Source organism: Cygnus olor, chromosome 5, assembly GCF_009769625.2.
Source record: "Cygnus olor isolate bCygOlo1 chromosome 5, bCygOlo1.pri.v2, whole genome shotgun sequence".
In the NCBI taxonomy this organism is placed as follows: domain Eukaryota; kingdom Metazoa; phylum Chordata; class Aves; order Anseriformes; family Anatidae; genus Cygnus; species Cygnus olor.
The window spans coordinates 28,882,353-28,898,734 of record NC_049173.1 but is presented as its reverse complement, the minus strand read 5'-3'; the positions used below and the strand labels follow the sequence as shown (position 1 = coordinate 28,898,734).

Here is a 16,382-nt window from a genome sequence, read left to right as displayed (position 1 = left end):
CCTAACAAGCTATAACCACCTAAAAGAGTACCTGACCAATAATACTTTCATTATGCTATACTGTGCATTTCTCTGCAAGAGTGCCCCCCATTTCCCAAAACTGTCTAATTGCTAGAATTCCACACACCATCATTAGCCAATCCCCTGCCTGAAGTAAAAAATCTGCTAGCTCCGCAACAGTTTATATAAATCAAACTACTCTAGAATATCTTCACCGTTTAATGGACACAATAAATCATACCTTCAACAAAGAGCAAATAGCTATAGTGCTACAGAACTCAGATGAATCTGGGATACTAGGAGAAATTTTTGTAAAACATCCTCTCCTTTCCAGCGCACAACTACCCCGCCTTACTATTCCAATAGAGAGGATGAAGTATTAGGTAACAAAGATTCTGGCAAAGTTTTTTTTTCTTGCTGTATTTTAACAACAACAAAAAATCTTAAGTTATGGAATTGGTGGATATGAAGATACTGCCACATGTAGGCGCAACATGTCTTCACCACAGAAGTTTAAAGAGCTATAAAATCAATAGCTGACAGAAGCACCAGGATTGTGGTTTTTTTGTTGTTTTTTGTTTGTTTGTTTGTTCTTTAACCAATTTGGAAATATTCATTTTCTTTTTCTCCTTTGCTTATACTTTTCCAAATAACACTGAGTTATTGATTGATATGCCTAAGTTCATTATTGTTCTTTTCCAAATCCATTAAAAAAGTCACCCTTAGGAAGTGAAGCAAATTAAGTTACACTTTAAACCTATAGTTACTGAAAATTCCCAAACTGATTTGTAATTGAAACTTTGAAACCCAGTAATACTCTGTAAAATAAACACTACAAAGAGCCTCTATAACATAAATTAAATCCAATTTAAAAATTTGAAACTACTATAAAAAGAAATGTTAGTTACTGATACCATCACAGATTTCTTCGGTTTTGGACTGGGTGACAGCAAATGATAATTTCTGGCAGGTTTTCGAATGTATATTTTCCACGTAGAAGAGTCTGGGTTTTCTGCTGCATAGCATCTCCATGCAGTCTAGGGCAAAAGTTGTAAGCAACAGAACAATTAATGCGATCGGAGTTGTAGCTACCCATACTTCCAAGTCAGCATATAAGACATTCTTTATTTAAAAGTGTTCTTGGATTTCCCCCATGGAAATATTAACTCAGCATGGGTCAGAATTCTTATTCAGTAAACAGAAACCACTGAGTCTGAACTGGACAAAGCGGAAAACAAGATCAATCTTTTGAAGTGCAACTTTTGTTTGCATTAGCAACAAATAATAAAAGAGAATTCTAGACTGGACTCAAAAGACTGGGGTTGAATTTCTTGTTCTTCCACAGTTTCCCTAAATGACTTTCAGCATTTTGCCTATTGCATCCTGTGTTTCAGGCCCCTACTCAAAAAACAAAAATCATTCCCCCATACCTCCACAAGAGTGCTGTCAGGAAAAAAAGCAATTGTGATATGGTCAGTAGGGCTATATTCTTACAAAGAAATGATTGTGGGAGAGCACATGATGGAACAGCACTAATAGTTAACCAGGAGCCCAAAATCAAAAGCAATCCTCCACCTACCCCAACAACTAGTGATTAAAGTACTATGTTCAAAAACAAAAAGGAGGAAAAGCAGGGATAGGAAACGAGACCAGAGACAAAACACTGCTGCATTCTCTCTTAAAATGTAAATATATGATCAGGGATTATTAATAATTAGCCTCTAAATTCAAATGGTAGATCCTCACTTCCACATTACAGAAAAGCACACACATATCTATGTATTTACACACAAAATCTGAAGTGGGAAAGGGCAGAAAACACAAGATGAAAGAAACAAAGCAATGCAGAATGGTAAAGAAAAATCAGACAGCAGTTGGAAAATAAAGGATTAAACAATCGCCATGTAATTCATGGTTAGTAACAATTGGCCTCTAGAAGAGAACAAGAAGGAATACGGGAAAAACTATCACTAATTTCAGCTGTTGCCTTGCCTTGTTCCCATTTCATAATCTTCTTGGTTTAAATATAATCCTTTTGTAAATTAGTTGTAGAGTACTTATTCAAATGGGCTTCTAGAGCTCCACAACCACTAGTAAATTGCAATTGTCACTTATTAATAACTGGTAATCAGCAACTCATTGTCTACCCTTCACTCCTCAATATTTCAGATTGAGCCAAGCATGGTATTCTAGAGATGCAATCTCAGACTTGCTGGTATTTTGGGGCTGATTTCCCAAAAGGATTGATGGGAACACTAAAAACCCATACTTTGCAAAACCATACCTTTTTCTGACCATGCAATCCAAATGAAACACAGAGAATGAAGACTTTTGGCTAATCTGTAGCTATTACCAGAGCCTTAAATTTAAACCTTTTTCATATTAACTCTGGGACTGTTTAGTTTCAAGCATAAACTTTACAGTTAGCTACTGTTTCTATAAAGAGCCTGACCTGGAAATCCACATTCACTCATGAAGCTGGAGAAATAAGTCATATGAGAATGCAAAAATGATACGGCTTAGGTGTACATCTACTTTTTTTTTTTTTTTAATTTCATCCTGTAATTCTAAAGCTATGTGCAGAAACTGCATGATGGAAGAAAAGTTGGAAAAAACCCTGCAATGAAACAATATTAATACACCTCCAGAGTGAAATGCTGGCTCTGCTGAAATAAAGGATAAAATCTCATTGACCTTACTGACACAGATCTGCAACCATATTTTTAACTGAGGGGATCAAAATTTTTCTGCCTGTTTGTTATCCAACACAAAAAGACTGATTTTGCAGAATCTCTGTGTTTCCCAGTCACTTACAATGGCACTGAAAATTGCAGACAAGATGTTTCCTATTTAAGACGCTGACTTAATTCTCCTAAAATTGGGATTTTTAAGTATTTGTACCAAGGAAAATGAAGCATGTCTGACATTTGTGTTTTTAAAAAATAAATTGCTCCTTGTAAATACAATTTCACATGAAGTCTCTTCTCTCTTTTTCACTATCGCAAGCGCAGCATTTTATAATATTTTCCACAGGTAAATTATCCAATAACCACAGGATAGCCTTCAGTTTTCATTTTAAAGAGCTGAAGCAAAGAATTGTCATTGATTTGGGAGTGAAGTTTCTGCTCATCGGTTTACATTACAGCTGGGATTTCCAAATCTGTTTACGAGACTTGCATCTGCAACTCCTATACTTTTTTTTTTTTAAGGTGAATTAGGCCCAAAAATACTGCCAAGTTTTGACGAAATTACAAATGGAGAGAAATGATAGTATGCAAAATGCAAGAACTTGGTACCTGTATGAGAGAGGCAGCAGCTGGAATTTGACGGTTGAAATGCTTCTGTCTTTGTTTCTGCTGTACCTTTAGGGCAAAGCCTGAACCAAGAATTCCCTGTGGTAAGAAAGAAAACACAGATTTTTTATTTTTTTGTAAAGGAGGAAAAGAAAGCACACATAAGCTTGCCGAATTATGTTGTATTAATAAACTCCCATTCAGCATCATAAAACCCAACTAATTACTTAGAGGAAATGACTTAATACTGTTAAGTTTTTAGACTCAGTTAGTATTACTTGTTGAAACAAACTGAATGCTGTCGTGCCCTGATTCAAAGCCTATTTAAGTCTACTGGGCTCAAACACTAAAAAGCAAGCAGAAATGGTATTTCATACCCTCCAGAAGTCTCATAAATGCTTGTGCAAGGGAACGATAGAGCAGGGAAAAATATTAATCTGATGTGCTTAACTTCATTTTTATGAGAAATAAAGCTTTTTAACTGCAGCATGGCAATTCCTATTTCCATATGTTAACCCATGCAGGGATGGGAGGACAAGGAAGAGGAAAAGGACCATTACAACACAGTCAGGACTGTGGTGAGTTCAGCAAGAGGCCATCTAATCAATTCTCAGGACAAGGGGCATGGACTAATGGCACTGAATGGTGTACAACCCAAAACAACTTCCAAATGTAATGTAACTTAAGTCCATAATTACATATAGAGCAAGTCATTTATGTAGTCATGTGCATAGCTATAGACATATTTAACAAAGATTTTAGTAACACAGAGATAAGAACACATCTTCTATAAATCAGCTTACATGACTACACCTACTCAAAAAAGCATAATTCATTTTCTACATATGGTAGTCAAGGTGTCAGGGCAGCCAGTGATCTTGGCTCAACCTCTAAGAAACGTATTAATCATCCAGTATTTTGAAAGAAACAGGAAAGACCCTTCCTATTACAATCATTGAGCAAAGATCAAAGAGTTAACGATGATCAAACATCACTTATTTGGAAAACGCAGAATCGTTGCTAGACCATGAACCCAGAACAGTTTTGTTAAGCCACAATTACTTCTGTCTGTGATCTTAGCCTGCTCGTCTGCTTAAAATGGGAGCAAGACATATGCAATAGCTGCTACGTATCAACTATTTACCACTAGAGCTTCAAAATCTAAGTTTCCTCTTAGGGCCAACTCACAGAAATAGCTTAACTCAGTAATAAAATCACAGTGATAAAGGTGGGGGGTGTTCTTTTATTTCTACAGTTAGGAAAAACTGACAGGTAAACATAAAAGCAGTGCTGTGAAGGTGAGGCTACTGTACAAGTATTTATAAAACATCTTTGCTGGCATTCAAGTCTGAGGAAAAAAAAACTCAGCCAAAAAAGCAGCTTTGGCATTTTTCTTGCAGATCATTTCATTTACTAAACCTCCCTTCTAAACAAGGAACAAACATGAAAGGTCAGAGTGAGGAGGGAAGACAGAATATACTTTTAATTGCAAACTGATGTTGGAGAGTCTAAAAATCTACACTCAAAAGCACTACAGCTTTTACAGAGTGACTAATTTTAAAAAGCAATTGGGAGTTTTAATAGCTGCTGTTACATGTCATGAAGAGTTTTTGTGGATGTGCTGGCATAAAAGTATTATTTTTATCCATTCTGTCCCCATCACTTCCCTGCCATAGCTATACTATGCTGACAGAACTGTGTCGCTGAAGTAAAAAGCTTGCTGAAAATAAAGCTAGCAAGATTTTGACAGTAGGGAGTATTCTAGATAGGTCTAGACTTTTTCACCCCTTTCACACCAGATTGCACAAAATTTCTGACAGCACGATTCAGGTCACATAAACATTTTAACAGAACAATTCACAAATATTGCTAAATTTGTGAAAGCAATACCTTTAACTACTCTTTGCACTGAACATTTTGGGGCTTTCAAACCACAGCCCATCTTTCACTGATTTTGAATTTACTCTTAGTACTCAGGTGCCTTGTTTCTTGTTAGAAAGTACTTGGGAAGTTGTCCTCAGTGCAAACAAAGAGCCAAAACACTTAAAATCTCAACCCTAAATCACTTCTGAAAATGAGACTTTGGCTATGGTCAGACATTAACTTGGCAAACTGCATCAGCTGCCAACATAACTGTCCCTGACTGCTTACTGTTGCCTCTGCCAGTGACACCTTTTCTGCAGTTTTGCCAGAGGAAGGGTGTGTATGAGAACCTTGCAGTTCACCTTGGACTTAATCAGTTGAGTAAACTATGAGTGAATGCTATAAGAAGCCAAAACATCACTAAATCACTGAGTCCAGAGATATGTAGCATGAGAAATACTTCCTTTGCACTTCTCAGATGGGCAGAAAAAGTGTTTTGGTTTAAACATCCCCTTCTCAAATGTATAGAAAAATTAGCATTGTATGCAATAAACACTGCATATTTATGCACCCCCCTCTTTTTTTTTTTTTTAAACTACTCAAAGAAGCTTTTTAGCTTCTGAAGTTTAAAGGATCATTAACAGAAAGTTTCCTCTGATGAATAGTGGGTCAACAGCAAATTGCCAGCAAAAGCACAAAATAACCTACCGCAGGTAGTGCAAAAAACGAAATTGCGAACACTGAAAAACAAGATGCAATGGTCTTTCCAATCCAGGTCTGAGGCACTTTATCCCCGTAGCCAATAGTTGTAACTGTCACCTGTAAAGAAAAATACTTAGAGCATTACAGAGAGTATTAGCATGGCAGTTTCGGGTTGGTTTTTCTTAATTTATTTCATTTTTATTGCTTTATTTTAAAGAAACTTGAGTCGCATTCCTAACTCTCCCAATGACTATCTGTGCTATATTAATGGAGGCAGTTCTCCTCTCTGGGTTTGCTTCCCCACCTATAACAGAACAAAAGAGGCACAGGAAATTGAATTACAATAAAATACATATTTAAAATCTTGTAAAGTAACACCATTAATTTAAGTCTTCATGGCTGAGACAACTTCACTGTATACGAAGTTACTGGGATGTGGGCTGCCTGCCCATGTCAGACCCTTTACTTATGGAGAGGCTGCCAACAGCTCTCAATTGCTGATTTTCTTTATGGACAGCAGATGTTTGCTGAAGAATTTCAGGGCTGTTGCAAAGAAAGACTATATATACTGTAACTATGGAATATGAATGGGGTCAGACATGAAGTATTCTACAGAATAATATTGGTATAAATAGCAAGAGAAGCAGAAAAATTTCCATACAGCAACAGCTCCTTAAAACAGTCTAATGAATCACTAACTTGCATAGAACATTAAGAGCAAGAACAGATAATTTAACGCATGCATACAGGAAACATCTGTTGCGTTTGGGTTTCACTGAAGTAAAGATTACCACCATGGTGACATAGCATAACAAGGCTTAATAAGTCATTATTTGCAGGAGCTCAAGGAAGGAATGGATTTGTTTCAAGCAGAAGGGATACATTTGGCATCTGAGAGCAATTTAAACTCACCTATGTCACAAGCTATTCCTGAATTTGGAAATTAGAGAGATTTTTATCTGTGACTTTGAAGAAAGCTAACCAAATCAGACCATGTGAAGCACACGAAGCTCTCAAGCAGTTGAAGCACACCTCAGCTGCTGGCTGTTCAGATTTCTGAAAGCGTGGGCAGCAGCTGCCCAGGACGCAGAAGATGTTGGTCCCAGAGAGCAATACACAAGTGCTGCCCACTTCTGAGCCCTGCAGCTGCTCACCTGTCTGCCTCAGTGTGTCCTCCCCTGCAACTGCAGAAAGGCAGTTACTGCCCAGGGCAGCATCAACAGTGGAGAGAAGGGAAGGGCACGTTTATAGAGGCGAGATGTTTGTTAAAGGGTGAAGTGATGGAGAGCTTGGGTTTGGGGAAGTGGAAGGGCATGACAAGTAGTCCAGGAAAAGTGTTGCCATCTGCCATATTAATAATCATCCACTGCTATTAAAAGATAAGACACCACAGGGAAATATTGTAGGTTTACTTCCCACCTCAGAAATGCATGAAGCAAGCCATCTTCTCTCACTGTCCACCTTCTAAGCAATTAATCATTCTGTGTCTGACACTTGGCAAAGGGATGGCTCTAGCTGTTGGAGGTGGTGGTGTTACAAGTTTATTTCAAATTAATTTTACTGGGAACATTCAAGTATTATCATTTCATATTAATTTAAGTTCTTAAACTGTGGCTTAGTTCCAAATTTGGTTCCTATTATACAAAAGTGTTTTAAGAATCAGTAAGATAAGTTAAGAACAAATGTACCTTTACCTATATTCTTGATATTGAAATACCACCTAAATTCAGGGCCTGATGAGGAACTGAAGGGATGGTCTTATCTCCTTACCTACACAAGATGGTCAGTTTGAAAGAAATCTTAAATTCTAATTACAATTTTCTACTAATAAAATATGGTATGGAAAAAATAGGAATGAATTCTAGCAAATACGATGGCCTCCAACACCTTCTTACGTAAAAGGTTATGAGACAAGCCACTGTTTTATGGCCCAGTTTTTGAAAAACTTTACAAATCCACGTGATGGAAAAGTTTTATCAGCCATTCTGAGTTACAGTTGTAATGCCATTTTAAAATACATACATCAACTAGAATTGTAAAAAAAAAAAAAATAGGTGCTTTTAAGCTGACTAGAGTATAACAGAAGCATTCATACAAAACTATAACAGAAGAAGAATTCATACAAAATTCAGAGGCATTTACCTTCTCTTCCCCCACTACCATCCACGCCTATCCCTTCTGAATAGGTCTATATGAAGCATCAGTGACATAAAAACATTTTCTGTGTGGTTTGTTTGGGGTATATTTTTAAAAACATTTTGGAAATTGGGTTGCAAATCACAATATGCGTTTAAGTTAAAATTTTTCTCTACACTCATAACTCTAATCCATCTACAAATGCATTGTATTCCAAAATTATATTTTCTTTTTCACCAAGATATCTGTTGTTGAAACCCTATATACCAAGTTTCCATCCCAAATGATTTTTTATAGTCGAATTATAACCCCCTAAAGAGTACAATACTAATTTTGCAGTTGTAAAATAGGATCTCAGGATGGAAATAATGACTCAACTTCTACTCTAGCATGGCAAATACATTGGCATAATGAAACTAAATTGATACAAGAGCTCACACATTAAATTTTCACTGCAAAGCAGCATGGAAAACTAATTGTTTTAATTAGGAGCAAAATCATATTCATCCATTGACTATTTCAGAACTTTGATCTGATGTACATCACCACAGGCTTTGGTGTTACAATTAATCCTGTTCCTATTACATATGCATCAATAGTCTAAAGGAAGAAATTTGAAGCAAAAAAAAATATCTAGACAGCAACAATAAATAGCAATGAATAACGATTTTATTCAAAGCTATCTGGATAAAATAAGTACAAACTAATCAGGTGTGTAATGATGCTCTGTTGATGAAATACTGAATACTTCGTGACAGTTTAGGTAGTTAGCTACAGGATACAAGAGTGCATGACTCAGAGGCAGACACCACAGGACTGAGGAGCAATTACAAACTAAAAGATTAAAAAAGCCAAGCACTAAAGCAAATGAGGGAAAGTCATCCTACAGAGAATACCTTAACTACTTTGTTTCTAAGTTTGTAGAACTGAAACCTCAGAATGAATTGTAGTGGGTATTTTTTTGCATACCAAATACCACCGAGAATTTTCTGACCCACTTAAACACTCATCTTGACTAAATCAAGCAATACAAGAACATCCAGAGACACACCAGAAACACTGACAGGTTCCCTGACTTCTTTGCAACTGAAGTACAGTGTAAATTGCTAAATGGTTTAAATGCTCTTCTGTAATGATCACATAAGAAGCCTTTCTACTGCTTGACATCTTTAGTCAACTGCATTCACGCAAGTTGAATATAGATTCTTTCAAAGTTTCTGAAATCCAGGCAGCACAAGAGTAAACAGATTAGATACTTATGCTCTTATTTTACTATGAAGTGTGCGATCTGTATAAAGCTTAAAAAACAAAAAAAAACCAACCTAGTGATCTTTCAGTATTTTGAAATCTTTTAAAAATGACAATATTTTTCTTCCTTGTATATCTAAGGATGTTAGAGATAAGAGCTGATTCACACAACAAAAATTTCACTTGCTGCTGCAAATCACCTCTACGTACATCGCAGAGCCCTGAAAGATTCAAGTTATATGCTTCAGATGAACAAGTTAAGAAAATATGTGCTACAGGGCAAGCATTTAGAAACATCAGATTTAAAATTGTAATCTAAAACTGAAGAAAGGACTTCCTGGTCACCACTGCTATAAATATTTAAAGGGAACTTTTGGATTCTTTTTCTTCTTGAAATTTCAAAGTCTTTTTCATACAGTTATTGTTTCAGGCAAACGCCACCTTTTCTGATGTGGTTGATATACGTAAGTGAGACACCACCACATCTGAAGGACACTGAAAGACTTCAATAACTTAGGATATGAAATAAAATGGAACTACACACTCAAGGGCGAACACAACAAACAGAATATATTAACTTCAATGTCACATCTCTGAAACAACAGATCTTCAGTGCTGCCCAGCCATCACTTGGGGAGCCTAGTCTAATACCCCCTTAAAGGTGGCATTTTCAGCCGTCAAAATCAACTCTAAATCTACTGGCCACTCTAAGCCTCCTAACCAAACGGTGGCCCAAACTAAACATCTCCACTTGTGAGATCTTATTGGGAAAAGTTAGTTAAACTCACCTAAAATTTGCAAAGTCACTTCTGTGCACTGAAAAAAAAAGATAAAAAAAAAAGAGCCTATAGCTTTAACCAACTTAGTAAGGTTTTTTTTTTTTTTTTTTTTTTTTTCTGGTTGGTATTCTTAGTTTCTGGCTAGTTCAAGTTAGACATATTATGCCATTTCATTCATTAACTCCTGAAAATACAGCCCCCTTCAGAAATTAATTAGCCTTCCCCCCACAGTTCCTATTGGCAGGTTCTGGAACAGAACCTGGAACAGGTTCTGACAGTGACAGACATTCTTGTAGGTTCCTATCTTCATTTCTGATAGCTGGGTTTCCAACCACGTTTTTTTGTTGCACCGTTTCATGATCTCAGTTTATTCCCCTCCACACTTCTGTTGCCCAGCTCCTGCAGTACGCACACCTGCGACACAGCATGCTCCAAATGCCGCAGGATCCCATTCTCAGTGTTGTGCCTCACAAAAGCTGTTTCCACTCCCTCTTGTAAAATAGGCTATTCATCCCAATCACCCTGGCAGCAGTTCTCAAGGACAACGAGACATAGGGCAAACTTTATTGCATCAAAACAAAAGAGAATTGTTCATTATTAGTGAATAGTCAGGGCTTATCTGAACAACTTTTTATTTTACTTCCCCCCACAATCACTCCTTACCACCTCATCACAAAGGTAACTAAAGTAGGAAAACTATCTAGCAAAAAGACTTAAAACCTCCAAGAAGATTGTTATTTGTGCATCAAAATTATTTACAGAAGATAATTATACAGTGACAACACATTACAAAAGCATTTTGATAGCTTTCACTTGGAATTAATGGACAATTTTAGACTTGAACACAGTAGTAAACCTATAGTTACACACACAAGCAGTAAAACTCATAGGAGATCCGGCAGCTTTCTATCCTAGCCTGACAGTTGCACCCTAGCCTGATAATCCACTGCCAGTTGTTTAGATTTTACAGTAGTGATACCCATTCCCTTTCTGTGGGATGCTGCAGGATGCCAGCCCCCCTCTGCTCACTCATCAGATGAAGGGGGAATAGCAGGAGGTCTGCTGGCCACCAGCAGTCAGCGTGCAAAGTGAACAGCCAGCTCTGCCTACAGGATTTGCTCTCACCTGCTTGAGCATACATACTTCTCTGATCTACAGTAAAGGGTTTCTGTCAGCCAGAGCTTGCACAAGAGACTGTTTCTGCACAAAAAGCGTCAGAAAACAAAGCAGCAAGTCGTCTCAGTCATGATAAGGGATGTGCTGGGGAAAGTTATTGATGTACGCAGACAAACCGACTGCAAGCTCTGAATTGTTTATGGAAACTCCACAGTTTTTTTCCCACTCTCTGTTGGTACTATTATTATTATACCTCACAAAACACAGTAAGTATAAGAAAAAGAAAGAGCATTATTTAGGTACGACAAGAAAAAGAACACTTAAAGCATATTCAAGATAGCCAAATATTTTTGTAGGGAACTTTTCATATGCTTTCCTATGAGGATATTTCCAGACATGAGAGAAGAAATCACAGCCAACTTAATTTCAGCCTCCTAGAGACTTATTTCAACAGGACCACATTCTGTACTTGTTTTTGAATTTTAACTGAAAGCTAAATTCCTTATTTATATTTTTTCCAGGTCCTGGCATAATTTTTTTATTTTTGTTTTAAGAAATAATTTACTTTTGTTTCATCAAATAGAAGACAATTCTCTTTAAACTTTTTGGACTCTTACAGAAGGGTTTTTTGTTTTCTAGCTCCTTGGTACATTTGATAGAAGTTTAAGGCTTTGGGAATTAAGAAAAAATGTTTTGAGAGTATTCTTTATCTGTAAGAATATCTACATCTGAACTTTGCAAGTTAGAAGTTTAAGAGATCCACATCTACCCCACAGATCTTTATTAATTTAGAACAAAATGTATTTGGAATTACTCATGGAGCAATTAAAGCTCAGTGATGAGAAGAGTTCCACAAATTCTACATAAACACCACCACTTCAACCCAAAAATTAGAAGAAAAAGAATATAATAGGCCTATTATAGTTGGTGTTCTTGACTTGTAAAGCACAAAAAGGATAAAATTGAAGTGTCTCTTTCTGTCCAACATTCAAGTCGCTGTGCAATATTCAACAGCTTTTTTTTAATTGGGGGGAGAAGGTTCTAACACCCTCCCCCCCCTTTAGGCGGCAACTTTTCAGTATTTATGTTCAACTATTATAAATTAAACTTGTTCTTACAACACATGCTTAATTTCAAGTGGCATTTTCTACAACTTTTCAGCATAGCTTTTGAACAATTTTGATTTTCAATTTAAATTAAGAACATGTTGATAGACTTTTAAACAGGAATAGGGTTTTATGTATGCTTAGAAGCAAGCAAACTTGTCAATGTTTTGTTGAATTCAGTCCTTGGTGAGAAAGCACATATCTCTGAATTAAAGGAACAAGAAACTCTTTAGTTAAAGCTCATACTTGCAGCCTAGAGCTCAATCCAGTCCAATGGAATGGGCATAGTGCAATATCCACGCACGGCTATATTCAATAATCGCTTGTGGCAAGTAGCGCTCATGATCAAAGAGGCCACTAGCACAATCCACATAATGGTTTTCCTGAAGGATGTTTGTTCAGATGTGAAGGTTGGAAATTGTGTATCACTTAATGGATACCAAAAGGAGAGCTCCGCTCCATCTGCCTGAGGCATGACAGAATTAATGCTCAAGGAAGAAAGAAAATAAATAAATAATGGAGACAATGAGCCAGTAACACTTCCTGTTGGAGATCATCTTTGACAGTCTAGGTAAGGGCATTTCACTTTTTTTTTTTTTTTTTTTTCAATTCTTGTTTTTATTGTCCAGAACCTACAGTAGGTCTTAAAAACTGTAAGCCTAGACAGGAAGGACAACATAACCAGAGTAAATTTGAATACTTGTACAGGGTAGTTGAAAGATGGATCATGTTACTTGTACTTTATTTGCAAATAATACCTTTGTCTTTTAAAAGACATACAGACAGGCAGCCATTGGCATAATTGTTTATACAACATATTCTGCATTTAAAAGCAGCAGTAATACAGACATCTTTACTCTATGCCACAAGGTAACCTCAGGGTTTTCCAAGAAGCCCACGAACTGGCTAATAGCCACAGCCTGGAGTACTCAAGGAAACTCAAATAAAGCCCAGGAGGCCATTTTACATATGGAAATGGAACAGCAATATAGATTTATAAATAACAACAATGACAATGAAGAACATTTAATTAAAAGTTATGCACCCTATGGGTATGCCTATAGTCAGCAAAGCAAAGCAATAGAAAAGTACCCAGTTCCAGATGCAATTTAGTTGTGGTAACACAGACCTTTTAGATGATCTATGTTATACTATGCCACATATTCCATTGCCATTTTTTTAGCAGGGCAGCCATACACTGAGACAACTAAAAAAAAGTGCAATGTTGTAGAGTAAAAAAAGTGGGGCGTGAAAACAGTATCAAGTACTTTTTCCTTAGAAGTGTTCTCTGCTACCTAAGGTAAGTCAGTACTAGGGCACTTCTTGAGAAGTGAGATCAACTATATGCCAGAGATCATGTATCTGTGGAGGTCTTTGAGACAGGAATTGAGAATTACCAATAACCAATAACCAATTCAAAACAGACGGAGACAGGTTTTCAGTGAGTAGAATTTGTGGTGCTTAAGCCATTCTGAAAATTTTGACTAAAACATAATAGAAACTTTTAAGAACAGTTCAAAGTTCTTTTTGGTTTTAATGAGTTTGAGAACCTCATTAGGGAGCATCCTGAAACTTACTGACCTCCCTGATACTGACCTAACCTTAATAGAGCTTTTCCCTAAAAGAAAGCATGAAGACTACTACGGTATCAAAACACCAAAAATGGATGGAACTGAATTCATTTCAGCTTTGTTTTGCTAAATCCTTTCAGCAGTAAGCAGAAGTACAGCACCTACATTAAGAGCAGAAAAAGGACACTAAATTCTATTTTTAATACTAAACAAGTTACTTTAGGGACTCACTGAGTACGATACCACAGTCCAAATGGCATCCTGCAATATAATAAGTTATAACAGAGGAAGAATATGACCATAATAAAATCTGTTGACTAATTTAGTTGATTGTAACTAGAAAGACAAAATAATTGGCACACCTATTGAGCAGCAATTCCCTGAAAGAAGAATATTTCAATATCCTGACTGATCTCATTGCTTTTATGGAAGGCTTTACTGTATTTTCTGTAAGCCAATCTGGTCTGTCACATATTCAATTTTTAATGCTAATGCCAATGACAGCATGTGTTTTTAAATGCAGCTACATCTGCCACTGTTAATTACTGAGTCATCTGTCCCCTGTACTGAAAAATGAAAACACCGTGATGACATGAAAGCTTTGAAGAAGCTACTTGTCATTAACCGCTTCCTTGTGCTACAAAGTAAGTTTCTGATCCTAAAAGGGGCTGTATTAATCACGGCAGAACGAAAGAGAACAGAATTCTGCAGCAGATCTTAGTAGCAACCTACACAAAACATCAGATCCATACAATGCTGTATATGAATTTCAGCACCAAGAGACCTGCAATAGACTTGCTCATGAATAGATCTTCCCTTCCTGAAATAGTGCGTGGTACTGTTTGTAAAGAGAAGACAATATAAGCACACACATGCAGAGGTTTATCAAAAATATTTCTCAAGAAGGTATGTTCTATTGGTGAAACAGAGGTACTAGTCCTGTACTTGTACATGAGACACAGTAGTCTCATTTTTAATGAAAGAAATCACTTCATTTTGATTTAAAACAGCCAAAGAAGACTTAAGAAGATCAGCATGTTTTGAAAATGCAAGTACGGAATTATTAGTGATGCTGATGCATTTTAAAATATCTGTAGCACTTAATGATGACAGTTCATTTTATTAAGCCAATTATAACAGATAAAAACAAGACATTGCTTGAATGCTAACGATAAGGAAAAACAACTTACAAAAAGATACCTTTCTTTGAACCTTAAGAGGATGAGGAAAGGGAAACGATTACAGATGGGAAATCCCGGAACAAAGCAGCCAATATAGTATTTGCATATCATGCGAGAAAAGAAAGAGGGAATTGTTACTAGCAGAAGCAACAAAATTAAAACGCTTACTAAAATAGTAGTGGTATGTCAACATAGTGCAGAGAAACGCCACAGAAAGATACCAAGTTGGTTCCAAAGCAATATAATCACTTCAAAACAGTCTTAAGTATCTCAGATACTCCTTGTTCTGGAATTAGTCATGCTGAATTGCAAATCATAGATAACCGTTAAAAAAAAAAACAGCAAAGATAGCCCTGATTTAGAAAGACTTACCATACTAGAAGGGTGAACCCTACCATGAAAAAAGTAGCAAGAAATAAATCACTATAACAGAAGGGAAGACAGGTTAAAGAAATAAGAATAGATATTTCTGTATCTGGTATACATAACTTGATCACTTGGGATTGCATAAGACTATAAACATTAAATAAAACCACTGATCTTCTATACTATTTTCTTAGTTTTACCAGAATTACAAAACCAGAACATTTACCGTTGCAATAAAGGACATTTCAAAGTGCTGTTCTTACTCCATGCCTGCTTGAACTATACTCCATATTTGAGGGTGTGAACTACTTCAGTACATGTGAACTTGCGTACTTACCACTCCCCACCACAGGGCATCCGCATAGCTGCCAAACTCTGTTTCTCCCAGAATCATTTACAGCATCTTTTTCAGCCAGGTACCACAAAATAAGAGGAAAAAATCAGGCCCAGAAATCCAATGTAGAGTGTAGTTATCAGTTCCTGCAAACGGGATCAAAATAACAGCATTTACAACATTGCTGAGACATAAAAGTTACCTATCACTGACGTTTTTTAAAAAGATAACTGCAACAGAAAGAATGTAATTTCAGCAACTTCTAAACACTGACACCAACTGTTGGCTGTAAGTTAGCATCCACTGAGCTCAGTGGTGAAAGAATTTACACAGTAGCTATTGACTTAGTCCAGCATGAACATTTCGGATAGAGAACCTAATACAACCACGTGTTCCTCACTTGTAGTGTGACACATTAACTTTTGGTCATCAAAAATTCGTTGGATAAACTTTTCAAATGCTGCCATATTCAAAACAACTTTGGGAAAAAGATGCATAATTTTTAGAAATGTTCAGATTCCCTTTAGAAATCTCATTCCTGTGGTTAAATGCAACAACAAGTCAAAAGTTGGGCAAAGTGCAGGTGAACTTTTTTAATCTTTTAGGAACTTTTTGTCCCCTGAACAGGGCGAACCACCACACTTGGATAAAATAAATGACTGCCTGTTTCCACATTAATATATTTGA

General features: G+C 36.6%; 1 protein-coding gene across 1 annotated transcript in view; it reads right to left on the bottom strand.

Moving 5' to 3' along the window:
• The window catches only part of KCNQ1 (potassium voltage-gated channel subfamily Q member 1), a 344,271-nt gene that overhangs the window by 242,139 nt on the left and 85,750 nt on the right, over nt 1–16,382 (bottom strand). The window contains 6 exon segments of the mRNA XM_040557701.1: nt 915–1,037; nt 3,297–3,392; nt 5,865–5,975; nt 15,699–15,740; nt 15,742–15,780; nt 15,782–15,841. Coding sequence (XP_040413635.1) covers nt 915–1,037; nt 3,297–3,392; nt 5,865–5,975; nt 15,699–15,740; nt 15,742–15,780; nt 15,782–15,841 — 471 coding nt within the window.